This window comes from Prionailurus viverrinus, chromosome D2, assembly GCF_022837055.1.
Source record: "Prionailurus viverrinus isolate Anna chromosome D2, UM_Priviv_1.0, whole genome shotgun sequence".
Taxonomy (NCBI): Eukaryota; Metazoa; Chordata; class Mammalia; order Carnivora; family Felidae; genus Prionailurus; species Prionailurus viverrinus.
Window position 1 is genome coordinate 5,174,314 of NC_062571.1, and position 27,939 is coordinate 5,202,252.

Genomic DNA, 27,939 nt, shown 5'->3' on the forward strand with positions numbered 1-27,939 from the left:
TTGTTCAGTAGGATTTCAGTTTTTAAAACGAATAAAATTCAGTTTTCACCTAATAAGGAGCTGTAAGTTTTTTTTCTATTTTTTTGATTTTTATTTTAGAGAGAAAGTGCTCATGAGTAGGGAAGAGGAGCAGAATTTTTTTAAATGTTTATTTGAGAGAGAGTGAGAGAGCAGGGGAGGAGCACAGAGAGAGGGAAAATCCCAAGCAGGCTCTGCACTGACAGCACAGAGTCCAACACGGGGCTCAGTCTCACAAACTATGAGATCATAACCGGAGTCAAAACCAAGAGTCCATCGCTTAACGTACTGAGCCAACCAGGTGACCCACAAGAGAGCGTCTTAAGCAGACTCCATGCTCAGTGTGGACCACTACCCAAGGCTCAATCCCACAACCCTGGGATCATGACCTGAGCTGAAATAGAGTCAGACACTCAACCAACTGAGCTACCCAGGTGCCCAAGAGCTGTAAGTTGTTTGAACGGAAAAACTTTATTGCCCAAACAAGATATCTTGGCCCCTAAGGACTTGTGTCCACAGAAGGAAAATAATAATGAGTTTGTTGCATGAATGAAGACCTAAATACAGGAAGCTGTAACTTAATTCACTTCCCACTCAGGTTCTACTAATATTCATAATACTGGCTATGTTTCACCTAGAATGGTTAAATAGTTAAAACTCACCTACCTGGAAAATGTAAGGTGGTAGAAAAAATTCATTTTTTTTAATCAGTAGGGTTTTAAGTTTATTTATATTTGAGAAAGAGAGCAAGTGGGGGAGGAGCAGGGAGAAAGGAAGAGAGAGGATCCCAAGGAGGTTCCAGGCTGTCAGTGCAGAGCTCAACACGGGGCTTAAACTCATGCACCGGGAGATCATGACCTGAGCCAAATTCAAGAGTTGGACATTTAAGCAACTGAGCCACCCAGATGCCCCAGAAAAAATTAATTTCTTAAAACAATGCTAGACACTTAAGCACATTTAAAAATACTATGCTTTGGGTTTCTGAGTTTAGAGATTAGATGACAAAGACCAGGACTTTTGTAAGTAAGAATGTATGTGCAAGGTGGAGGGAATTCAATTATTATTCTCCACTGATGCATTTGATTACTTTTCCACACTGTATCAAAACCATGGGGATGTAGTTTTTAACCCTCTTAAACCAAGCTATATCACAGAGATGCTCATTTGCATGCTGATAAGGCTTTTATAGATGTGAATAGAAATACACTACCGCATTGATTCTCAAACTTTGTGGTAGGGGGCTTTACTTAAAATAAAGGCTACTGAACTTATGAGACATGTCTCCTAAGACAAAGGAAACAAAAGCAAAAATGAACTATTGGTACTACATCGAGATAAAAACCTTCTTCACGGTGGAGGAAATAATCAAAACTAAAAGGCAGCCTATGGAATGGGAGACAATTTTTGCAAATGACCCGATAAAGGGTTAGTATCCAAAATCTATAAAGAACTTATCAAACTCAACATCCAAAAACCAAATAATCCAGTTAAAAAATGGGAAGAAGACACTAAGAGATGTTTTTTCAAAGAAGACATCCGGATGGCCAACAAACACATGAAAAGATGTTCAACATCACTGATCATCAGGGAAATAGAAATCAAAACTCCAATGAGTTACCACCTCACACCTGTCAGAATGGCTAAAATCAACAACACAGGAAACAACAGGTATTGGAAGGATGTGGAGAAAGGGGGAACCCATGTGCACTCTTGGTGGGAATGCAAACTGGTCCAGCCACTCTGGAAGACAGTATGGAGGCTCCTCAAAAAGTTATCAATGGAATTACCCTGTGATCCAGAAATTGCACTACTAGGTATTTCCCTGAAGGATGCAAAACTACAGATTCAAAGGGGCACATGCACCTCAATGATTATAGCATCACTATCAACAATAGTGAAACTATGGGGAGAGACCAAGTGTCCACTGACTGATGAATGGATAAAGAGGATATGGTGTGTATACACACACACACACACACACACACACACACACACACACACACACAGAGGAATATTATCCAGCAACAACAATGAAATCTTGCCATTTGTAATGACATGGATGAAGCTAGAGAATATTATGCTAAGTGAAATAAGTCAAATACCTTATGATTTCACTCATATGTGAAATTTAAGAAACAAAACAGGTGAACATGGGATGGGGGGAGAGAGGGGGCAACCATAAAGCAAACTCTTAACTATAGAGAACAAACGGAGGGTTACTGGAGGGGAGGAGTGTGGGGAGATGGGTTAAATGGGTGATGGAGATTAAGGAGGGCACCTGCCATGATAAGCACTGTGTGTTTTATGCAAGTGATGAATCACTAAATTCTACATGCAAAACTAACATCACACTGTATGTTAACTAACTGGAATTTAAGTAAAAGCTTGGAAGAGAAAAATAAGGCCTACTTGACTGTCATTCTTGAGGTTCTAATCTATTGGGACTTGGAAATCTGCATTTCAAAAGATTAATATAGGTGTCTTAGATGCAAATGTTCCATAGACCAACCTTTGACAGACCTGAATCCATTGTTTTATTTCTGAACCTCAGTTTTCTCAACTGTACAATAAATAGGCAACACAACAAAACTATCTTTCAGTCCTGACTATTAAAAAAAAGGCATGAACTAAGGTGTAATACACTAAAAGATCACTCGTTCAAAATTAGATATAAAGATACATTATATAATTGTACATTTGTCTTGTGGTTAACAACAACAAAAAGATTAAGAATTTGAAATGCCAGGTTTATGCAAGGCATGGAAAGATTTCAGTGGATTTTGAAATATCTTTACAAAAATGTTACTGAAATGCAGGAACAGAGGCATAAAAAGTGGGCCACCTATTGAATAGACCACTTTCTGCTTATATGATAAGTGTGAAGAAAACCCTATCTGCATAATCCATATATGTGAAAAGATAAGCAGTCAAAGAACAAGAAGAAAAGCTTTCCTTTAAAGTTGCAATTTCTACACTTTTTCTTTTTACATATAATGAATCATTCTAAATATGCAGACATCAGGCATGGACATTTGCATCTTTAATTCTAAAATAAGTAAGTTAGGATAGAGAAAGTTAAATATGCAGAGACAGCCTCTCTAACCTTGGCCTATATTACTTATTATTTTCCTTTAAACCACAAAGTACTTTATGACCCATAATGCTAGGGGAAAGGAGTACCTGTGGAGCCTTTAAAAAAATTTTTTTTTAACGTTTATTTATTTTTGAGACAGAGAGACAGAGCATTAACAGGGGAGGGGCAGAGAGAGAGGGAGACACAGAATCGGAAACAGGCTCCAGGCTCTGAGCCATCAGCCCAGAGCCCGACGCGGGGCTCGAACTCCTGGACCGCGAGATCATGACCTGAGCTGAAGTCGGACACTTAACCGACTGCGCCACCCAGGCGCCCCAACTTATGGAGCCCTAAAGACAGTAATACTTGGTCTGTCTAACCCGTGTTACCTCATCACCTCAACTGAAAAATGGGAGAGTTATCTCAAAAGAGGGTGTGTGCGTGTATGAATTAAATAAGGAAATCTCATGTGAAAAGCATCCTCTTAATAGTAAATGCTCAAAAAGGTTGGTGACTTTCCTCCTATTTTCTCCCTTTCTTCTACTACTCATGTTTCAGAAATTCATGCATTTGGTTGTAAAATAAATATCCCCTTATCACTACTATCGCTCTTTCATTGTTGCTATGAAACGCTATTTAGAGCAGAAACTTCTTTTCCTTCTAGAGAAATAAGAGTGTGTGTTCTAATGTTTTCACTTACCTATGTATTAACTTGTTTTCTGAAAGATATATGTGGGGTCTAGTGATTTGAGTTTTTTAAACTAGTTAAGTTTATTTATTTATTTTGAGAGAGAGAGAGAGAGAGAGAGAGAGAGAGAGAGAGAATATGAATGAATGAATGTGAGTGGAGAAGAGGTGGAGAAAGAGGGAGAGAGAAAATCCCAACCAGGCTCCACACTGTCAGCACAGAGACCGACGTGGGGCTCCAACTCATGAACCTTGAGATCATGACCTGAGCCGAAACCAAGAGTCAGACGCTTAACCGACTAGGCCACCCAAGCGCCCTTAAACTCTATTTTAAAACCATACGCATATTTTAAAAATTAAGAATCAAAATTAAGAATCAAAATAAAAATTAGATATTTTTAGGGGGACATCTAAAATTGATCGTTGATACTGAAGACTTCAATAAACAGTATCAGTGTACTCAACCAACATGTTTAATCAAAAACAATTTTAAAACACGAAACGTTTTAGTACAGATTCAGGTTATATAAACAAAGCAATGTTTACTGTAAAAAACCCAAAAGAAGCTTAGAATTTACAGATTTATGGGAAAGACCCAGCTGGAGAATAAGGGTTAGGTCATCACTCTCCTACCTGTGTGACTAACAGGCCATAGAAACCGAGGGGTCCCCAAACCAAAGCATTTCTCCTTTCTAACAGTGTTCCTCACATAGCACTCAAAACTTGGTCCTGTTCTTCCCAAACCAAAATGCCTCCTGAAGGAGAATGAGGGCACTTTAGGCAACGTATCTGCTAGCTTGGGACACGTACAGGGTAGGAACGTTTTTTCTGAGCTTCAAGTTTGCCTGCACTCTTTGAGCCATGAATTAAATTCAGTGTGGTCAAGATGTAGGATTTCTAGGAGTAGGATCTGATCATTGAACCTTCTGTGTAACACGGAGTAAATTAGAGTCTCTCTCCACCGCGTGTCCTAACCCACTCTCCCCAAATGTCTGCCGTGCATCTCATGGTCATGATCCCCTTTCTAATGTCTATAATATAATGTGTGTGCCTGCGTGCCCTCACAACTCATTCCAGGCATAAATACCAGATATCTTCCTGTTGCTGAACCTCATAAAAATGCGAGCACACCACATGTATTCTTCGGCGACTTGCTTCTTTTGAGGGGTATTGTATTTGAGATTTCTCCAATTCTCCCATGTTAATACCCAATGCTGAAGTTCATTTCCTCACTTTACATATTATCCCATTATATAAATATATATATATCCCATTATATATGTCCCATTATATACATACATACACACATACACATTTCGTTAATTCTTCTAGAGATATAAATGTGTTTCTTCCAGATTTACCTATATAATCACTGTTCTATCTCATGACTTCCGATAGTTCTCTTGCCTTACTGTAATGATTGTGGCGTTCAGGTGCACATTGAACAGAAGCGCTGATAATGCTCATTTTATCTTGTCCTTGATCTACAAGGAAGAGCTTCTCATGCTTCACTCTTACGTACCCATATACAAATAAAATTTCCATCATTTCCATATTCAACAACATCAAACATCATGATAAACCAATTTGTTTACGCAACACGCTCAAACAATTAATTCTAAGCAAAGCCATCTGGTTTTAAATGGCATTTAATGGACAAGAGTTTTTGAATCACATTTTTTTTTCTAACAGTAGCATATTAGATATGTTGAACAGAATCAGAAAATCAAAATGTATTTGAGTCATTACTGCAACTCTGAAGTTTTGCCTAACAATCCTGTTCAATCTTGGCTCAACGTCCTTCTGGAGAGAGTTCAATTTTTGATGTAACACAGCCACAGGGCCATACGCACAAAATTTGGGCAAAGATAGTTTTCACTGCTCCTTTGTGAATTCTTCGATATTTTATGGTTCATGGTTGGGTGGAAAGGAACGTCATGTTTCCAGGCAACTGGAATATACAGAGAACTAACTCAGCTTCTAGAAGAGGCAGCAACAAGTACTGTAGACATCACTGTAAGCGTTTTGCTCAAGGTGTAGAACAATCGGTTTGCGGAGGTTTAACGGGGGAAAAACACGTATTTCAGAGTTTCTCCCTTTGTGTGCAAGTGCTTCATGGGAAAATAAAAAGCCTTACACTTAAATGAATGTCTTGAGTGGGGGGAATCCACTTGTAACTCTAGCTGCCTGTGGGTGTCTTATGACATGCTCTAAGGAAAAGCCAGTTCAGGGGTAACAGGGAAACGATCTTTGCAAGGGCTACCCTTTGTAATTTTTTAAACACATAAGAAAACAAGTTGACATCTGTATACCTAAAGCAAAGCATAGAGATTCAGAAAATTTCAATTCTGCAACCTATTGGCCTGCTTACTTGAAGGCTCTTGTTACTTTTCTCTCCTGTTCCATCCCACTGGGACTTAAGCGGGTTCAACTCCTGCCCCTCAGGATTTTATATACTGATTCCAATACATGCATACAAGAATTAGTATAATTAATATACTAATATAACATCTTAATAATCATATAATTAATGTGATTAAAAATCATAGCAGCTAAGTTGCAGGACATGAAAAACTAGTTATGGAAAAATCTATGGCTGGTTTAGAAAACATCTTGAAAGTGTCAAAAGAGTCTAACATATTCTTTCTACTTCTCTCCCAGGATCCCCATGGTGCTCTGAAATATTGCCAAGGGAATGGGCTCCTGCGGTGTCATTTCCTTGTTATTTCTGTTTATGCATAATACAAAACTCATAAAGTAGCACCACTAATGCACCTGTTTTAAACTCAAACTGGTTACAAACCACAGGTTCCTTTAGGTAGTGCTAGGTATTTGCAGTAATGGGGTAATTACAAAAGTCTGTCAGAAATTCATCATAAATGGATAAATGTATCATCCCATGAGAGCAAAGGATTAGCAAAATGATAAAGAAAAAAAATAAATCCAGACTGTCGGGACAAAAAAGTCCCCCTGTGGCCTACTGAATCATTTATATCCATGAGGATTTTCAATTTCTCCTGATTCTTTGGTAAATGTTAAGAAATAAAACAGTAAATGGTAAAGCTCCAATAATTTATACATAAACCACAAAATGTTAAGGTTTCTTAGCCTCTAACACTGGGCCATTCAGAACACAGTTTTCACTGTAACTGTGGTCGGACATGTCATTTCTTGATGTCCTCAAGATGCTGGCACCTGACATCTATGTCTGTCCCAGGCTTCCTGTGATCGGTCAACAGAACGGGTATGATACAAACACAGCCGGTGCCATCTTCGCTTTAGTGTGACATGTCACTGGTGTAAAGTCGGACACATTCTTGAGTCAAAATCGTTTCAGAGAGGATTATCTAAACTGTGACCCAGCAAGATTTATAATCTTTCACATATCCTGTTCACTGGGGGTCCGTAAATCGCTTTCCTTTTTTCACATGAGCCATAAAGTACGAGAGTCAGTCGTATTTGTTCAATTAGAAGAAACAAACTTATTTACATTTTAGAAATTGCTTCTTCATTTACAAATTTTAATTGGGGCGCCTGGGCGGCTCAGTCGGTTGGGCATCCGACTTCGGCTCAGGTCACGAACTCACGTCATGAATTTGAGCCCCGTGTGGGGCTCTGTGCTGACGGCTCGGAGCCTGGAGCCTGCTTCCGATTCTGTGTCTCCCTCTCTCTCTGCCCCTCCCCCACTCATGCTCTGTCTCTCAAAAATGAATACACATTAAAACATTAAAATAAACAAAATTTTAATTTACTTTTCAAATAAGCTCTATGCCCCACACGAGGCTCGAACTCACCACTCTAAGATCAAGTCACATGCTCTACTCACTGAATCCAGTCAGGTACCCCCAAACTTATTTACATTTCAAAATAACAATCAGAAAAAGGAGAACTGCTGTATACATTCCCTTCCACCGGCATTTCCTTCCCTATCGCTAAGTATGTACAAATTCCTCTTAAGGATCCCTCGTGATGAAGCAAAATAAGTTCAGATCATTAGATATAAATACCATATGTTATAACTTACAAGGTTATGACTTCACTGATGAAAGGAAATGTAAGGTATTTTTAGAGTGTTAGAGCATACATCTGCATAAGTTGCCATTTTCCAATTCACTTCATTTATTAGTTTTTAAATACAAGTTGAGGTAGATTTCTAATGCTTCAAAGTTAATATAAAAGCATAACTTATGATTTTTCATTCATATCCTTTGTCTACCCCATATTTATCGTTTCCCCTATAATTTATCACTTTGAATAGATCCTGTTTAATAGGTTTATCCTTTCCCTTATAACATCACTTTTAATGGATATTAAGAAGTATCCACTGAAAATTTCTTTATGAAGACATAATAAAACATGAGTATACTTATATCCTTGATGTTCTGGGTGCTAGGCAACTTGCCTAAGAATACTGAGACTGATAAGTTTTATAGGGGGATTCAGACTTGGGCCATTTATTTTATTTTTATTTCATTTTATTATTATTTCTTGAGAGAGAGAACATGGACAGGGGAGAGGGGCAGAGAGAGAGAGAGAGAGAGAGAGAGAGAGAGAGAGAGAGAACGAGAATCTCAAGCAGGCTCCAAGCTCAACATGGAGGCCAACACGGGGCTCGATCTCACTAACCTGGGGATCATGACCTGAGCTGAAATCAGGAGTTGGATGCTCAGCTGACTGAGCCAGGAGTCCCTGGACCATCTGATTTTTTAATTTTTTTTCAACGTTTATTTATTTTTAGGACAGAGAGAGACAGAGCATGAACGGGGGAGGGGCAGAGAGAGAGGGAGACACAGAATCGGAAACAGGCTCCAGGCTCTCAGCCATCAGCCCTGAGCCTGACGCGGAGCTCGAACTCATGGACCGCGAGATCGTGACCTGGCTGAAGTCGGAAGCTTAACCGACTGCGCCACCCAGGCGCCCCGACCATCTGATTTTAAAGCCCTGGTGTTCTACCACAGCTATGTTACTGCTTCTAATGATGAGACGGAACTTTTCATTTTTGTTTTTGTTTTTGTTTTTTCCTGTTGAGAATTTCTAAAGTCACTTTAGTCTGTCTCTTGCTTAACTATATAATTTAAATGATGGAAATCTTCCCATTTATGCAGACATATCAGTGGCATCCAGCATCATGGTTATTAAATTATAGAACACAGGTTATTTTCTGGTCTTCAGAGTTCTACTTCTCTTCCTCCAGGACCATTTTTGGGAGGCCCTTTCTCCAAAGTTTCTCTATCCGTTTCAGAAGATGGAAAAGCTCGAACAGCTCACACCCCCGTGCGCATGCTCCTCCAGGGGTCATCGATGCTCCCCGGGCCCCGCCCCACCGTGCAGCCCCCTTTGGTGCTCGAGGGCTTACCGTGCCTTTGCTGATGATGAAGAACGTGTCCCCTCTGGCACCTTGCCTGATGATATACTCCCCATTCTCATAGTGGGTCTGCAAAACAGAAACAGTAACAGAAAAAAAACATGAAGGAGGGAGTAATATCACAAACAGCTCAACCTCTTCAGATGTCAGCTCTGCAGGGACGCATTCACCCTGATGGAATTTTCCCGAAGCCAAGAATCGATCACGATTTAAGAGTAACAGTGAATGAGCACAACAATCACAAAGAAATCAGGTTTATCATGCTTGCGTTTAAAACTGTTTCGTGAATGCCATCTTTCTGGGTGATTATATTCCGATCTTTAAATCCATTCATTTTAATAGTTTGATAAAAATATTCTCTCTCCCATCGACTGAGCATGAAATAACACATCCGAGCTGCTAATTAAACTGGTCTTTTTATTTTGTCATTCTCGTTTGGGTTTTAGTATTTTTATGATGGTACCCTCCCCTCCCCTTCCCTCGCTTTTTTTGAAGAAATTACTGTGGCATCTAAAGATCTTCATTTGGAAACCAGATTGATTTTCACCATGGGTTACATGGTCTTAGGGTGAGTCTGAAGGCACTGCCTCATGCTTTCACGCCCTTGCTTCGGTCATTTAGATTCGGCCCCTGTCAAATGGAATGTCTTCATTTTATGGACTGAATTCTGGTCCAGCATCTGGGAGCTCATCAGCCAGCAAATGAAGAGCAAAGTAAGGCTGCAAAAGGGTCATCACTCAGTGTGTCAGAGCTCAGATTTGGACACAGTCACTAGGTCCGTTCCCAGGGTGAAGATTACTCCTGCCATGAACAAAAGTAATTTCTATAAGGCGAGGGGGGGAAAAAGTATATTGCTGGGTCAGGAGCTATAACAGAAAAATGACACTGTGCCATCTGGCGACACTCCTCTCTGCGGCTCAGCAAGGGAGCCGTATTTGGGGGAAGAAAACGTACTTTATGCACTCCCTAGGAAACAGATTTCATGGCTTACATGGGGTATCCATCAGGCCAACGACTGTGATGTGTCCTTATGTACTTCACTATCATGTTCCTCAATGCTACTGTCTATTCACTCTTTTTTTAATGTTTATTTATTTATTCTGAGAGAGAGAGAGAGACTGCTAATGCACAGTGGGGGAGGGGCATAGAGAGAGGGAGAGACAGAATCCCAAGCAGGCTCTGTGCTGGCAGCCCGGAGCCGGACGTGGGGCTCGAACTCACAAAACCATGAGATCCTGACCTGAGCCAAGACCAAGAGTCAGACACTTAACCAACTGAGCCACCCAGGTGCTCCCATCCACTCTTACAACCGCCTTTTGTTAGTACTTGACCGTGAGAACAGCCATAACTTCTTTCGTCTATCTAGAAAATTAACGTATTACTTAATTTTCCTTTTTTTTCCTTTTTACTCGTAACAAGTTATAAAAATAGTATTATAGAGTGCATATCCTTCAACTGATTTACTTCATGTAAGAAGCTACCCACGCTCCACTGTCACGACTTGTTGTTTGGGAAAGAAAAGGTCTTTACGACATGCAGATTTTGGAAAAAAATGCCTCGATCTCAGCAACATATCTGAGTGCCTCCGAGTCAGGCCCGGTTCTAGGCACTGATGATACAAAGAGGGCTAGGACAAAAATCTCAGAGTAGTAACCATCCACTGAATGTTTCTCCTATGGTGCAACATTCTACAGGCACACAGTCCAATACAGTAGCCTCTGGCCACATGCGGCCACTGAGCAGTGACATGTGGCCAGTGTGTCTGAGAAACCAAATGTTTTTGTGTATTTCATTGCCTAGATTTTTCTCCTTAGTAACAGCGATGTTACATTATGTTCCATTTATCTTCCTCTTTGTCATATTTCTCACTTGCTTCCTAATCTGAAACCTCTTGAAACTCCCCCCCCCCCCAAACAAGCCAGGGTGCAAACGCCATACTCCATGTTGGTAGGGTTTGGGTCCGGTCTGTTGTCCAGCCTCACACTTTCCCCAGGCTTCCCCATGGAGAAGGTTCTTGAGCCCCAAGAGTAGTATGAGGATAAGTCACCGCTGTCGAGCAGGACAAAGTCTCTCCGAAAAGAAGAGAATTCGCAGCTTACAAGAGACCACATAATGGTAGCAGAAACGCTGTTATTTTGGAAAAGGTAGAAAAATGCAAATAAAAAGCACCAAAACTGGAAGAAACTTTAGCTCATCTGAGCTCATTTTTACTTATCTCCTTAACAGCACATTCCTCCCCATGTGACTGTCCTTTCCTTTCAGAAAGCCACAGTGATTTATACTGTATTACCCTACATATCTAAGTGCGAAGGTAAGACTTTCTCAGGGACAACACCACTGCCATCTTGACGCAGATAATCCTTTGCGGGTGGGAGCTGCCCTGGCCAGCTGTTGGGTCTCTAGCAGTCACTGTCAGCTCTATCCCCTGGATTCCTGAGCTGCTTTAAATCCCGAAAGTGAACCTTGTGGCAACCAACAATGTCACAAGACATTGCCAATTACCCTGGGGGGGGGGGGGGTGCAAAACTGTCATTTAGATTCGGTTGAGAATGTGTGAGCTAAATCTTTTATGGTTTTCTTGATCTGAAACGGCAATTTATGATGTCTCTTGATAGTGTGTGTGAACCAGATCATTCTTTGGCTTCCCTCAGTGTCGGCTTGGATCCCTGCAAGGTCTAAGGCCTCATGCTTGTGGTCAGCATTTGGAGCCGGTCACTAGCTGGGGGCACGCCTCTGACTGTCAGCTTCTGCCCTGGCCCACGCAGGCCTCTCTGGGGGGAATGCCTAGTCTCCTCCACAGCATGGTGATCTGGGGGAGAGCCACTTTCTTCTATGGTGGCTGGCTTCCAAGGGCGCAAAAGCAGAAGCTGCCAGGCTTTCCTAAGGCCCAGCCTGGGAACAGGTCCTGTATCACTTGTGCTACACTCAGAGGGTTCAAGCAGGCCCCAGATGCAAGAGGAGGGGGCTGCACAGAGGTATGAACCTTAGGAGATGGGGTGCATCAGGGCTGCTGAAACACAGTCTCCCACAGACCTCACGCTTCACATGCATGAGACGGAGCTCCCGCCCTTCTCCCAGCCCTGCCTCTCCGTGACTTTTCTCCATCATTGATGACAAGCACCTTTCCTGGTACTTGTCCGATCATCTTGGAGTCCCGTTTGACTCTTCCATCTTGTAGGCCCACAACTACTCTGTTAATACGCCCACGGTCTCCACCTTCAGATGACACCCAGAACTCAGTGACTCTTCAGTGTGCTTTTCCAGTCGCCATGTTCTCCTGCCCTGTCACCTCCTAACTGGGATACCCACTCCTACCCGACCCCTTGGTCCCCCTTCTTACCTAGCAGCCAGGTGATGCTGTTAACACACAGTCAGCCCGTCTGCCCCCATGTGCACGGGGCCCCACAGAAGCTGCAAGGTACTAATGGCTTCTGCTCCTTTCCTTCACTGGCCCCACCACCCACCTCCCTCCCTCACACTATGCCTGCTCTATTCACACCACTTTTCTTGCTGTTCCTTGAACACCCGGGCCCATCTCAGCACCTCTGTGTAGGCTCTGTCCTCTGCCTGAGATGCCCCTCCACACCGCATAGCTCAGAAGGAGCTATCTCAGGAGAGGGGCTCAAGAACCTTAGCAGAGGGCTGACGGACAGAAGCGAGGGCATCAAGGAATGCTGAAGGTAAAGTAAACCGAGAGCCGGAACCAATCCTTCTGATAAAGAAGGATCCACCGGCAGCCCCAGAGAGACTGCCCTCTCTCTTCTCTACCCTTTGGTATCCCGCTGGGGCTCCCTGTTGGCTGGGGTCAGCTGGAAGTCAGGAGACAGTGGAGCCCTCCCAATTCAAATCAGCCTCTGGACAGACGGAAGGACCCAGGAAAAGTGAAAAGTAGGCCTGTGGGCAAGCAGAAGGCATCAGCCCCACGTTTACCATATCAGTCTCTTCTGAACCACCTTTTCCTCTAGAATGTCAGTTCCACAAAGGAATTTGTGTTTTCCCTGCTGTTCCCCCTGGCACCTAGAAGACCACCTGGGTGTTCGCTCAATACTTATCAAGTAAATGGCTTACACGGTAAGGACGCTTTGTGCCCCACACAGTGAGGGCTCTTTCCCTTTTGCTGGTTTGCCCCCACCACACGGGTCCACTGCTCCAGGAACCGGGACGGGGTCAGAGCCAAGAGGGGCAGCCTCTCATCCCACAACTCCTTCTGGGGATGGAGGGCCAGAACCCTGGCAACCGTCCCCAAGAGTCTCCTTTGAGCCACATGCCTGTTCTTAAATGAGTGCCCAACAAGACGAATGGGATTCCTCTAAACGGTTTTCATGACTCAACGTCACCCCATGGTGCTGACAAGAAAACGCTTCAAGTGGAAGCAAACCCCTGGCCATGGGAAAACGGGAAGGAGGGATTGCAGAGCAGCCCAAAGGGTGTCTGCTTCATGAAGCAACCCAAGCAGTCACTGCAAGGCCAGGACTGAGACGGGGGTGGGTGCAGAAGGGGGACGGGTAATGCTGAGACACTAGGCTGTGAGAAGAAAAGACTCAAGTCACACTAGTGGTCTTCAAATCCGCTCTGAACTGTGGTGAAGCAGAAGGAAGCAGCCTCCCCGGGTGACCTTCTGGAGTGTGTGTGTGTGTGTGTGTGTGTGTGTGTGTGTGTGTGTGAGAGAGAGAGAGAGAGAGAGAAATGAAGGGGAAGAGATCAAGGGTCTCAGTGGGCACTTCAGAACAAGGAATAAGTGGATAGAGGTCTAAGCATCTCCAAGGTGGAATGGGCCACCCAGTGGGCAGGGGACACCACATACGGAGCACACGTCAGCAGAGATGGGGTGAGTGGTGGCCAAGCCACCGCAGAAGAGACTGGGGGCAGCACCCAAGGATGCCTCAGGGTGAACTTCAGGGCATCTCCCAGCCTTGAGATGCTTCAATTCTCGGACAGGTTGTATTTCCCCAAGATGGCCACCGAATAGGTTCCAGGCCACAAGTTGCTCTGGGTGGTGCCTTTGCCATTCTCCCATCAAGAGCTGGAGCCTCACTTCCCTCCCCTTGAAACCGGGTGGCCTTAGCAGCTCTTCTGTACCAGCCTGTGTGGAAGCCATGCCGCATGACTTCCAAGGCTATCTCAGAAAGCTTCCACCTGGTTCTCGGGGGTCTCCATCCCGGAAGCCACAGCAGGCTGTGAGAAGCCAGAGCCATACCTTGGGGCGATGTGCAGGGGATCTGGGTGATAGCGCCACCCACACCTGGTCCCCAAGTCACCTCGCTGCAGGGAGACACAAGAGTGTAGGAGACTCCCCGCTGGGTCTAGTCTCAGCACCTGACTGTCCCCCGTTGAAGTCCCACATGTCATGGAGCGGAGATAAGCCATCCCGATAGTGTCTGAATTCCTAACCCAAGGAACCTAATCCACGTAACAAAACGGTTCTTATTTACACAGCTACGCTTTGGGGAGGTTTGTTACACAGCCCTGCATAACCCAGACCAGATCCCAGCGCTGGGCTCCCCCCTGCTCCTGGCGGCTCTGACTCTGGCTGGTCCTGGAGTTGACATCCTGCCAGCAGCTACCTCCCCACCTTTACGGTCCCAAGGGAGAGGTGAGGGGACAGTGCAAGACACAGCCCAGGCAGCTCTCAATCTGTCATACAGGGTAAGGCGCACTTGCGGGCCTCATCTCAGGGCAATTTCACAATAACCCCAGGAGGGCTTCCATTAGGGAACTGGAGCAAATGGCTTCAATGACTGGCCCAAGGTCCCACCATCACCAAGAGGCATTCAGTGCAGCATTCAGTGCAGGTGACTATCCATGCCCCACTGTGGTCTGTGGTGGAGACGGGAGGGAAGGACGAGCATGTCGCTCTACCTGCCCCCCTCCACCTGTGGCTGGGTCATTTGGTGTGGACAATAACCAGTGTTTCCTAAGTTGCAAAGAACAGATGTGTCCAAGTCCCTTGCAACGGCAAACAAAGAGATTGCTCACAGCTCCCCAGATGTAAGCCCCAGAAAACCCAACCACAACCGGCAAGTGGGAAGGTACTGAGTCACCGAACAGCATAGTGGTGTTCCAAATCCAGGAGTCAAATCATGGCACTAGAGCCCCGTCTTCTGTCTCCCTTACCGTGCTGTCTTCCCTGAGTAGCTTCCCCTGAGGGTCCCCAGTGAGCCCCCCAGGGGCGGGCTCCCCATGCTCTCTCTCTTGCGTTATTTGCATCCTTTCGTCCCAGGGAGTGGACACTTTGAGAGGAACATCTACTGTTTATTTAATTTGTGGAAATTATCTAGTGACCTTCCCGACGTCATCTGACATGGTTTTGTCACCCAACACCTACAATTTTCCTATCAGTGATTTTAGTTTACCTTTACTGGCATGTGCCACGTGTATTTCCAGGCTGAGTCAGCCTGGAAAACCCAGGATCCACAGAAAGGCCTCAGGGATGGTGGCCAAAGGCGGTGCAAGTTTGCAAAAGATAATGTCAATGATGCCATGCTCCCTGGAGACATCCGATCGCACCTGAGGGGGAAGATGGCCAAGCAGGCTGATTCTTGAGAGTCTCTCTAATTATGCCAATCAAATGCCAGTAGTTCCATTGTTTTCTGAAGGTTACTTTGCAGCTCTGCAATTTGCTTATTTCAAATTCAATTGCAGAAAAGTACAGAAGGTAGAAGAAGCCACCTGAGCAGTTCAGCAGATTCCTTTAAAGGTTTCCACGGTCATCAGGATAAAAGCCAAACTCCTGAAAATGGCCTGCAAGACCACATATAGTCTGCTCAGTGTCCCCGTTACAACCTCCTGTCACTCCTGCCTCTCTGTCCTCCAGCCTCACTGCACCTCTGGGGTCTACTTCTCAACTATCACCACAGTCCCTCCCTCCTGTCAGGCCCCAGCACTCCTGGTGCCCTACTCCCCCCACCACTTCTCACCTCCTTCTCTTCCCCACCCGAACCTTCCCCCACCCCAAACACCCCTGGCCACACCACTTCATTTCACTGTTCTTTCCTGGGCTTGCTGGTACTTACTTGTATGATTTTTGTAATGGGGTTCCTCACCAGATTAGCCCTGCTTAATCTTCAGCTTTCTAGAACCACCCATCGTCACCTTAGCAAGGCCTCTACCTCTAACACAACAGCCAATCCCAGCTGCCTCTCGCTGTCTCCACTGTTGACCCCCTAGTCCAAGCCAAAACGATGTCCTGGATTTTTGTAACAACCCCCATCTGACCTCCCTGCCTCAGCCCCTGGCCTTCACTGCACCCCACACCCTATTCTGTCTGTGCTTCTCTAACCAAAGTGATGGCCCAAGTAGCAAGTCAGCTAACATCACTCTACTGCTTAAAAACTCCCAATGGTTTCTTGGTGGATGCAGTTTGACATCAACAACTTCCTATGGTCTATATAGAGTTCTCTGCATTCTAGCTCCTACCTGCCCTCCTGTCCTTACCCCTTCTGTCTTACCCACACTTGTTCTGTTTCAAAAACTCTGTTGTTGTTGTTGTTTTTCTTTTTTCTATAGCTTGTACTCACCAGACTGGACCCACCCTCAGAGATCTGCACCCAGTAGAGCCAGTATCTAGAACACTATACTCAAGGTCCTGGTCAACGTCTTGTTCTCTAGAACACCGTCCTCAAGGTTATTCTCAACATCTTGTTCTCTAGAACACTGTCCTCAAGGTCCCTGTCAATGTCTTGTTCTTGCCATTGAGTCTCAACAAGGCCTTTCCCGACCACTATCATAAATGGGCCTCCACCACCATTCGCTTTCTGCCCCAGCATTTAGTGACTACTTGTGGATGAACGCAACTACAAGTCACAGCACAGCCGAGCCTCCTGTGAGAAAGACCTTCTCTCACACCCTTCATGACTAGCAGTTATCTTTCTTTTTTGTTTGCTATCTCGACCCCTCCTCCATTACCTACCACTCAGAGGATTTAGGAGGTTTTATATTATAGCCATTGCTTTGCTTAGAACACTACCTAGCTAGCATTGTTCACAGAAAAGGCATTCAGCATGTAAGCTAAATGTCCAAATATAAACAACATGTCATACCAAAGGCAATACTTTTTGAGTTAGACAAAGCCGGTTTTCTCCTGGCTACTGGAAAGAAGGGGGGTAGCTTTGATCGTTACTATGCAGGTCTCTGGATTCTCAGAATTCAACATTAATATGTAAATGTCCACTTAGACTTTAAGTTCTCCCCGTACGTGCTGATATCGGCAAAAGCTCTGGACGACACTCAATACAGTGCTTCACGGCCTTGGTGCTGCTCTCCGGTGAGTCCACAGGACGCCTTTTTAGTTTTCCATCAGACTCTACTATGGATATTAGATATACTGTGTTCCAGCTGCCAATTTTCTTTTCAGCCCCAACTCTAACACCTAATCTGTCACTGAACCTTAGTTCATGTGAACTAAAACACAATATATCATTCTGAAGTCAATTCTCACCTAAATCATTTCAGTCAGATATCATATCATTTCGCTTCATACTTGAGTTTATTGAAGAGCTATCCTTCATTCTTTATTAAAACATGGAACATCTATTAATTGACGCTGTCCTAACAATTAAGGGTCATGTAATACAGACCACTAGAATAATTGCTAATGATTGGAAAAATCACTACAATAAGTATGCACCACCTTTATTTGCCTGAATATCTAATAAATGCTTTGAATAGAAAATGACAGTTGGAGAATTGGTGAGTCAAGGACACGAGAAATCTTGAGTCTTGATTCCTGCCTCATGTTTTTCAGAAGATAGTTGTATCTTAGAGGAAGAGCATGATGTCAAGTAGAAAAACAACTTTCTTAAAAATGCTAGCATCTGCCTTTCTGGATCCTAAATCAGTGACGTCCTCAAAATAAATTCTTCCCTGTCCCTGATACCTCAGTTTTTTTTCAAAGACAAGATCTCGTAATGTTAAATAAGATCACCAAACAGCTTGATCAGTCAGAAGACATGCTAGTTAGGTAGGTAAAAAAGTATTTCTTGGCCCAAGACTTCTCTATTTGGTAAAATTGTGCCCATTTGAGATGTCTGGACTGGGATTACCTACGGTGACAAAGACCGACAGCTAGTCATTACAGGAACATACGCTTTCCACATTGTTATCCTTGATTTCTGGTGGTTTGGTCTTGGGTGAAAACTGCGGGGGAGGAAATGATCAACGAGCACACCTATAAACTAGAATTTTCTCCTCCTCCTCCTCACTCCATGGTCACCATGGATTTCATCACAGAACTAATGCTCTACCAACAACTGACAACAGTATTTTTAGTGTGTGTAGATTTTCGTAAATTGACATCTTCCTCTCACGGGACAGTAATTATCAAGGGGACAGGTTCTGTTATGAAGCATTTTCTTAGATAACATTTAACCTCATTACGGTTACAACGTTTACTTACTCTCCTTCCAAGCCTCCAAAGACAAATTACGCTTTCCTTCGACTACCACTCACAAATTAGCCAGAACACCAAAAGAACAAATAGACTCACGGACCATTTTTCTGACAACTCCCCTCCCGCACACCACGATCATCCTGTCCCAACCAATTGGACATCTGGAGTAGAGGTCGCTCTATTACAGACTTTTTTCTACCTCAGTGCCATGCCTGGCCTTACACTAAGAACATCCCTCATTTATCATCACTACTTTGTCACACTTTTTGGGCGGGCCAAGAATTTGGCCCCGAGCCTGCTCAAACTAACCTGTAGAATCCTCCTTCACCAAGCCTGAACATCGGGTCCACATCAGAGGCCCCGTTAGAGGTTTGGTCACTCACTAATTTTGAGCACTATCATTTATCTGTGCCTTCTATGAATGAGACATTGCATTTGGCACTGGGGCCACCAAGATGCCCAAGACACAGCCCCTAAGTCGAGAGGCATGTTGTTCAACAGGTCCCCACCCTGCCCCCAGGAACCATCATGCCACTGAGAGGGGGAATGACAGGATTTAATAAGGAATCCACTCTTAGAGGACTCACAGGTCCCCCACAGAACCCAGACACCTTGGAAGAAACCCAAGTTTAGGTAGAAAAGGTGGCTTTTTCATCAATACATAAAACTCAGACTTCTGGATAGACAACCTGCCTCTCGCTGCCCAAGCCACACCACCAGCCTAGCTCACCAAGACACTTTAAGACACAGATAGCTGAGGCCATGACTGTTAATCTGTGCCACTTTCAGGGCTGAGGATTTGCGTCTCTGCAGCTGTCCCATGGCACATTCCTCGAGGTCCTTACAGCCCTTGATGAAACATTCCTCACTTGCCTGTGACACTGTTTATCAAACTCCTTCACCCTGAACTTTGCCTTAGGGTAATATGATCTATTCCAACTACCAGGGACTTATGCTCTGTCCTTACTACTTGAAGCATTACATTTCCATCTGCCTTGAGGGTGCTAGAAGGATCCTGCCTCCGCTGAGATGCCCACTGTACCTGGAACCCAAGGATTGATCTATAAATCGGTCCGACCACACTGGGTAAGGTAGACATGGTGGGAACAGAACTATCAAGCAGGTCTGTGTGTATGTCTGTATGGTCAGATCCTGAGGACGTCTTGACATGTAAATCATCCTTGCCTTAACAAGGTACTGAGGTGGATTCTTAGCGGCTTCCAGAGTGATGAAGAGAACAGGTATAAAATCCCTGGGGCGAGAAGTCCTGGGACAGTGTAAGCTTATCTTAGGAAATTAATTAATAACTTTGCCAAGATGTATCAAGCCAAGAGGCTGGCTTAGAGTCAGAATTAAGATGCTCTGCAGTGCAGTGGGCCCAGAGGTGGCTTCTTAAAAGAACACGATTGTCACCATGATGAACAGGAGTTACTGGCAGCTTTGCATCGTCCTGGAGTCCAAGGGACCAAGGAAAGCCTTTCCTGCACCTGTTGTGTGCCCCATCCTCAATGCAATCCATTAAAGAGGTCATGAAATCCGTTTAGTGGATTCCAAGCAGAATTTTTTTTAAATGAAATAAAACAGAAATGTCAAATACATGACAGAAAGATAGTATAATTTAAGTTTTTTTAAACATTTATTCATTTTTGAGAGAGAGAGAGAGAGACAGAGAGAGACAGAGAGAGAGAGAGAGAGAGAGAGAGAGAGAGACGATCGGGGAAGGAGCAGAGAGAGGGAGACATAGAATCTGAAGCAGGCTCCAGGCTCTGAGCTGTCAGCACAGAACCTGATGTGGGGCTTGAACTCATGAACTGTGAGATCATGACCTGAGCCGAAGCTGGATGCTCAACCGACTGAGCCACCCAGGAGCCCCAGGACATTATAATTTATAAAAGTTTTAAATGTGTCTATGAATATTTATATGCATACTAAGCCCTGACATAAAATGTATTTCTCATTACCCAAACACTACTTTGACAAAATAAGCACTCTTCGTTCTTTACAAAAGCAATAACATCTTCAGATCAGGCAGGTATGCTTAGTTCTTCAGGAATTTTGGTATCATTAATAAAAACACTAATATTGAGTGGGCTTTTAATTGTTTCACTTTCGAAAAAGTGGGTATAAGTTGAAAGTTCTGGATATTCTCGAAGACGATGTATCGCCAAATGGCACTTTGCCTCAGTTCACTGCTTTGCCTTCTCCCTCTCTCCAGTCTCTCCCCCACCCCCAATCCACACCGCCCAACCTCACGTCTGCATTCTGACAAAATGCAGTCATTTATGTTTTTATTTTTGTGTATCCAAGTGCCCAATTATTCCAATCTAACATTCAGCATTTCCCCCAGTACAATAAACACGCATAGGTTTTTGTTCAACTGACAGTGAATATAGGTTTCCTTCTCTGAGTCTCAAACATTCTTGAGGTCTTTGCGTCTTTTGTCTTTGCTGGCCAGACCACATCATTATCCCTTAATCCTCTTGAATACCTTCGGAGTTTATGATTCAAAGGCAGCTGCTGACACAGCAGTGACCACCTGTGCCAACTGAATCCTCCCCCTGGACACCAGACACAGGAGGGAAAACCTGAGCTGAAATTCCAAAAATGCTTGGGTTCTATTTAATGTTCAACTGAGCCCTTCAATGACATCATTTTCCAAACGGATTTTCAATCTCTGTTTTTACTTCGACAGATTTTGGAGGCGAACACAGCCATCCAACTTAATGACTAAGAGTGAGTGATACCACAGCAGGCACACAAAATGCCAAAAATCTCCAAAAGGCATGCTTCATTTCAAATCTATTCATTTCACAACAGAACAAAACTGTTTGTGGAGTAGACAAACTCATATTCTCATCCCACGTAATTAAACTGTAACTCAGACTTAACAATTTGATCTCTAAAGGCAATTAGCTTCGGCAGAACTTGGAAACTGTTTGCCGGGACAGATTATGAAATGTGTCACAGGAAAGCATTCAATTTACGGTCTCAGAGTCACCATCTGCAGTTTCAAGTAGAATACAGTACTCCTAAAGGTATGAACCCTGTAACAAAAACGGTAGAGCGAGTCAGAAGTATGTGGAATTCATTCAACATTTTACTTCCTTAGGCTTTTAAAATAAACATTTTGAGAAGACGCTATTCCATTTGAAGGGTATCTGGAGTCACCGAGGACAGAAAGAAGAGAGAGTGAAGAGGATGTGACTACCTGAGGGAGGGAAGGGCCCTTTATATACTGAAGGACGCAATTCTCGCCTTGAGGATATTTTCTTTCTATCTCGACTGTTTTGAGAGCGGTCTTGCTCAGAGCTGGGGTCATACAATCATCTAAGATCCTGTCCCCTTTTCTATTCCGCAGTATGCCCCATAACCAGGATACGAAAGGAGAAATGCTTCTTCCAGAATGTGAAATTAGAGTGTTTATTAGAACTAACACCAAAGCAATGCACAAAACATCTAACAACTAGTTCTTTAAAGGCACTGTCCAGTCAGAAAGGACATGTGCTGGAGCACAGCACTAGGAACGTCCTGGATCATGGGACGTTTAGGGGCCCCAGCAACGAGCTAGGTCAGGGGTACCTGGCAAAAGTTTTGTACTAACTGGTACAACAGTATTTCGAGGGGGTAACAACTTGTGCAAGCCCCCTGAACAGAAGCTGTGGAAACACTCTCCCACCTTCGTATCCCTCACTAGCCCCTGCTGCGCATGTATTTTAAGGTTTCTGGATTCAGAACGAACATCATTACTGGTAATGGTAGTTGTGGTGACAGCCTCAAGAAAATAAAGTAACCAGATCAGCCTAGAACTGGAAGGGAGACTGTTTCCTAGGCAAGAGAGCCTGGCTGGGAACAGCCTAGTGGTGATTAAAGGTTCGGGACAGGCCACCACAAAACAGGGCTCCTTGAGTTCAGTATGACATATGGCGTATTTCAAGCTGAAGGAGTCTGGGAAAACAGCGGAAGCAGGAAGGTTGCCCTGCCCTCTCCCCTGAATCAGGTTACAAAATCCTCATGTGACAGGTGCCTTCCCCATTGCCCGAAGGAAAGGAGAATCCTTATCTTTGAAGACAAAGGGATCCTGAGAAGGATCCTAACAAACAGGCCTTGCTAAGTTTCTCTGAGTTTCCTACACTTACCTCCTAATCTTTGAGCTATCCTATTTCTCCACTCCTCATCCACCCTACCATAAAAATACTCCAGTCTAGTGGTTTCTTTGGGCCTCAATTTCCATATGAAGGCGCCCATGCCAAGTAAAACATATATTGAATAGATTTGTATGTTCTTCTACCATCAATCCGTCTTTGTTAGTCTAATTTTCAGACCCAGTAAAGAACCTTAAGAGGCCTGAGGGGAACTTTTGCCTCTCCTACAGAGCTAAAACGTGTGTGGACACCACTGAGGAAAACACCTCCATTAGGAGGAGCGTGTACTTAGCAAAAGAGCACAGACGAGGTTCAGAGAAACACATGTGAACAACATGTCCACAAGTAAGAGATTGGAGACTGGAGGATGACAGCCCTCTCGGTCACCAGAGAAAGAGGTGTGCTGTTGTCACGAGGTGTGTTTTATCAGCCTCGGCCACTTGAATGAACTACACTTTTGGATGAGCCACTCCCTTGGCTCTAAGTGAACAGGAAACATTCTCATTCCAGTGTGTTCTTCTCAGGTGTCTTGTCATCAGGAGGGATGGAGTCTGATTCTGAGATGTGTGTGTTACAGTCCCACATCTGGAGGAGACCCCCACAGACTGGAATGTACCAGAATGGCATTTGGGTCTATATATTGGTCTTGGGTGACACCAGTACATTATACTAAAAGTACCCTGGGTGGCTCAGTCAGTTAAGCATCTGACTCTTGATTTCACCTCAGGTCATGATCTCATAGTTCACCGGATCAAGCCCCGTGTCGGGATCTGCAGTGACAGCACAGAGCCTGCTTGGGATTCTTTCTCGCTCTCTCTCTGCCTCTCCCCTCACATACTCTCCCTCTCAAAATAAACAAACAAACATTAAAAAAATACAGTATACTGAATATGAACTAAGACCCGGTTTCTTTTCCTGCCAGGATGGAGTCTACATCCTAAGTATGATAAAATCTATCAAGGTAATAGGACCCTGGCAACCATCCTTAGACCTTGAGTAAGGTCCTGCCTCACCGGCTACTACCTTTCGCCCCCTGCACCCATGGGGTATATCACAGTATCTCTGCTGGCATCCATGACTAAAAGGAAAGCTAGAACCATCGCCACCCCAACACGTAGAGAGCTTTAACTCACTTCATAAAAGTGTGTCCAATTCAGCCCATGTTGAGAGCACAGGTCTACAGAACCAGATTGCTTTGAAATCCACGTGGCTAACTTATGTGCATTTAAATGGAGCCACAGACACGGAGGCTGCCTTCCACGGGCTTCTTTTCCAACAATGGGGAAAAAGAGGTCGTTTTTAAAAGAAATTATCAGTTAAAATTCTACTAATTCTCCTGACCACAATATAAGCCAATATTTCACAGTAACTATAAACGCATACTTTTACATTCCAGTGTTAACTCACATTATGAAAAAAAATGGCTACTATCCATTCAAGGCTTACTATGTGCAAGCAATGTGAGAAGGATATCTCCAATTAGGACAGTGACTCACTGAGGTCTTCTAGTCTCTATTTTACTAGGACAAAATGGAAGCTGAGACAGGCTGAGTGACTTCCCCAAGATTACCCAGCAAGGGAACTTTAGAGGCACAATCTGAACTCAAGTTTGCTTCAGAAAACTTAGGCTCACAGATGAGCCTCCTACAAATCTTATAGAGAATTGGTGTCCTTTACTTGAAAGAACACAAAGAGAAGGAAAGGAAAGGAAAGACACATAGAGGAATGGGAGGGAGGGAGGGAGGGAGGGAAGGAAAGAAGGTCATGCTGGTAGTAATATTTCTAGGAAAACAAACTACTTAGACACAACCCAAATTTCAAATCTTGAATTTTATTTTATTATTTTTTTAAATGTTTGTTTATTTTAGAGAGAGAGCACGTAAGCGAGAGAGGGTGCTCATTTTTGCAGGCTGAAAAGCTTCTAAGCACCTGTTAGAAATACCTGCATATTCCATCTCATGCTTTCAGAGAATAAAAAGATTCCGGTATGTGCTTAGGATTGTGGCTGCTACATAATTATTCTGCAGATGCTAGAAATAGCTAAATAATTGTTTTTAGTTCTGATCCCTCATCTGAAAAATGGAGATAATAATGAGGTTTTTACTAACTATCCAGAGGGCTCCTCGTAATGATTGAAGTTAATATATTTGGAAGGCCTTCGTAAATTATAAAATATGTGTTAGTAATACTAATTTAGTAATGACTTTGCAAGCCGAACGTGTTTTCTGTCAAGGATATTTGTGTTTTAAATTTTTATTTATTTATTTTTAAAAGAGAGAGAGAGAGCATGGGCAGGGTAGGAGAAGAGAGAGGGAGAGAGAGAATCCCAAGCAGGCTCCATGCTGTCAGCACAGAGCCCTACCCAGGGCTTGAAACCATGAACTGTGAGATCATGACCTGAGCTGAAATCAAGAGTTTTATGTTTAACTGCCTGAGCCACCCACGAGCTGCAAGAATATTTGTGTTTTAAAAATATCTTTAACGTGGTACTTTAACGCAAATTCAAGTTTATTTAATTCAACAAATGCTTATTGTGCCCCTTCTTGGCATAAGGCATTGTGGTGGCTACAGTTGGAGACAGAAGATAAAAAGAGACATATGGGCTCTGTTCTCATTTTGACATAAGACTACAAATAATGGCAAAGAACAAAATTTGGAAGTTAGATGCTGCCATCGTAAAAAAAAAAAAGCGTGCTATGGTAAAGAAGGGCTTTCTCTTCAGAGAATCAAGGGAAGGATAGTAGAGAGCTGTATTCTCTAAGTAGAGATGGTAGCAAAAGAACATTCCAGGCTGACAGAACAGCAGATGCCAAGCATACAAGGAAAAAGTTATCTGGCACTGGGATGGAGGGGGTGGGGGGAGAGAAGTATTTAAACCAGAGCCAGATCCCAGAGAGCCAGAGAATGCTGAAGCAAGGAACTGAAACGTTAGGCCATTGAGAAGGTTGAGCTATTCAAGTTTTTGAGCTCAAGAGTGATCAGATGACTGAAGTCTTTTAGGGATCGATATCTAATGATAGAATTGAGTACACTGCATTAAAATTCAAGACTTCGGGTGCCTGGGTGGCTCAGTCGGTTGAGCGTTTGACTTCAGCTCAGGCCATGATCTCACGATTTGTGGGTTCAAACCCCAAGTTGGGCTCTGTGCTGACAGCATGGAGCCTGCTTGGGATTCTCTCTCTCCCTCTCTCTTCTCCTACCCTGCCCATGCTCTCTCTCTCTCTTAAAAATAAATAAATAAAAATTTAAAACACAAATATCCTTGACAGAAAACACGTTTGGCTTGCAAAATCACTACTAAATTAGTATTGCTAACACATATTTTATAATTTACGAAGACCTTCCAAATATATTAACTTAAATCATTATGAGGAGCCCTCTGGATAGTTAGTAAAAACCTCATTATTATCTCCATTTTTCAGATGAGGGATCAGAACTAAAAACAATTATTTAGCTATTTCTAGCATCTGCAGAATAATTATGTAGCAGTCACAACCCTAAGCACATGCCTGAATCTTTTTATTCTCTCAAAGCATGAGACAGAATACACAGGTATTTCTTATAGGTGCTGAGAAGCTTATGAGAATCCAAAACTGGAAACTGGGTTAATTTCCAAGCCTGTGAATCTGGAGGAGAAATACACAGGCAGAAGCTTTAAAACAAATGTGCCCGGGAATCAGTTTTCATCATATTCCTACTTCCCTCCCTGGTTACATGTGGGTCAATGACACTGAAGGTAATGGGCAGCATTTTGGTTGGGGATTAAAGAACAGGCCTGACTTTGTAACATCACCTTAGGTGGCTATGGTCAGAGACCCCCTCTGGCTGTAAATGCAGGTTAAAAGTGGAACATGGACTGTCATGTCGTAATACGTAATAGAAAAATATGTAACGTCATTACAGAATGAGGCCTCTGTCCCTTGTATACAAAGCTCCCACATAACACCTTTCCCCAATTTAATTGATTAAATGAATCTATACTGCAATACCCCCTTTACTTTTTAAACATCTACGGGGCGCAATTTAACCTCGCCTGACTGGTTTCATCACTATTCACATCCGGTATTGTCCTGAGCTGCGGCATGGTCATGTCCTGTGTGATAACTGAGACACATAGGCCAGGTGGTTTTACGTGGTCAACCTCCCAGGATTGACATTTCTCCTTCGCTTCTCTTGTTTCCTTCCTTGCTGCCAAACTATTAGCTCCGACTCCTGTCAATTTTACCATGTCGCTAACCACAACCACTATGCCCCAGTCATCCCATTTCCATAGGGGGTCAGATGAATGGGTTAGGTCCCCTACGGGCAGACGTACACACAGTCCAAGGGACTCAGAACTGAAACCATGCAATTTCAAAATAGCACAGAAGTGGTTTGCTGGAGATATTTACAGCATCGAAGGCTCGGGAGCATGGGACAGCACAGCTTGCATAGAACATGAGTGACTTCTCAGTGTTACTAGAGCCCAAGGTGTGGCAGCAAGCAGTAGGGCCTGAGACATGAGAGGTGGGAAGGTGGCCTTCCATCACCTGCTGCCTCTGACTTCACTCCGTGGGCCACGGGAACCGTGGATGGGATTTAAACATGGGGGCGTGGGGGTGGCTGGAACAAGGGAGGGAGTTTGGTAGCCCCTGAAGTCGTTTTTGAATGAATATATGAACTCCTCTAAAATTAATGTGGTTCAGTGAATGGGGAGAGAATATAGTAGGGAGAGTAGGTTTAATTTCAAAAAACTTTCTTGCAAGAAGATGCCTGAGGGCACGTGTCATCCTTGTGTGCAGCAGGATGCCAGACATTCTGTTTCTAATCATCTAAGGGATGGAAACCACAACGAAGTGTGCCATTCATTCAGCAGCTAGCTTTAGCTGCCCATTAACATCACCAGGGAAGTTTTAAAGGTTCTTCTCCTTAGGCCTTTGCCCAGACACATTAAATTAGCTCCCCTAGAGCAGTGACTCAACATCTGTTAACGTTCTCCAAGTGATTTCCGTGTTCAGTTGTGGCCAAGAACCTCCACACTACAGCACGAGGCTTGGATATGACACCAATAAAGGGCCATCTCCCCAGTAAAATGTATGGGCGGTGACATTTGCAGAGTTTTCTTCCTCTACCCTGTGAATGCTATTAAGAATGGGACATTTATTATGCTTTGTCAAAACATGTCGTCTTCTGACCCAAGGTGGTGTTTATTATTTTCTTTTTTTTTTTCAACGTTTATTTATTTTTGCGACAGAGAGAGACAGAGCATGAACGGGGGAGGGGCAGA

At 43.8% G+C, this 27,939-nt stretch overlaps 1 protein-coding gene across 6 annotated transcripts in view; it reads right to left on the reverse strand.

Moving 5' to 3' along the window:
- PRKG1 (protein kinase cGMP-dependent 1) overlaps nt 1-27,939 on the reverse strand; it is a 1,255,886-nt gene that overhangs the window by 214,784 nt on the left and 1,013,163 nt on the right. For all 6 annotated transcript variants that reach the window (XM_047825015.1, XM_047825014.1, XM_047825016.1 and 3 more), the window contains one exon: nt 9,135-9,212. In XM_047825015.1, the coding sequence (XP_047680971.1) occupies nt 9,135-9,212 (78 nt within the window). The remainder of the gene's footprint in view (nt 1-9,134; nt 9,213-27,939) is intronic.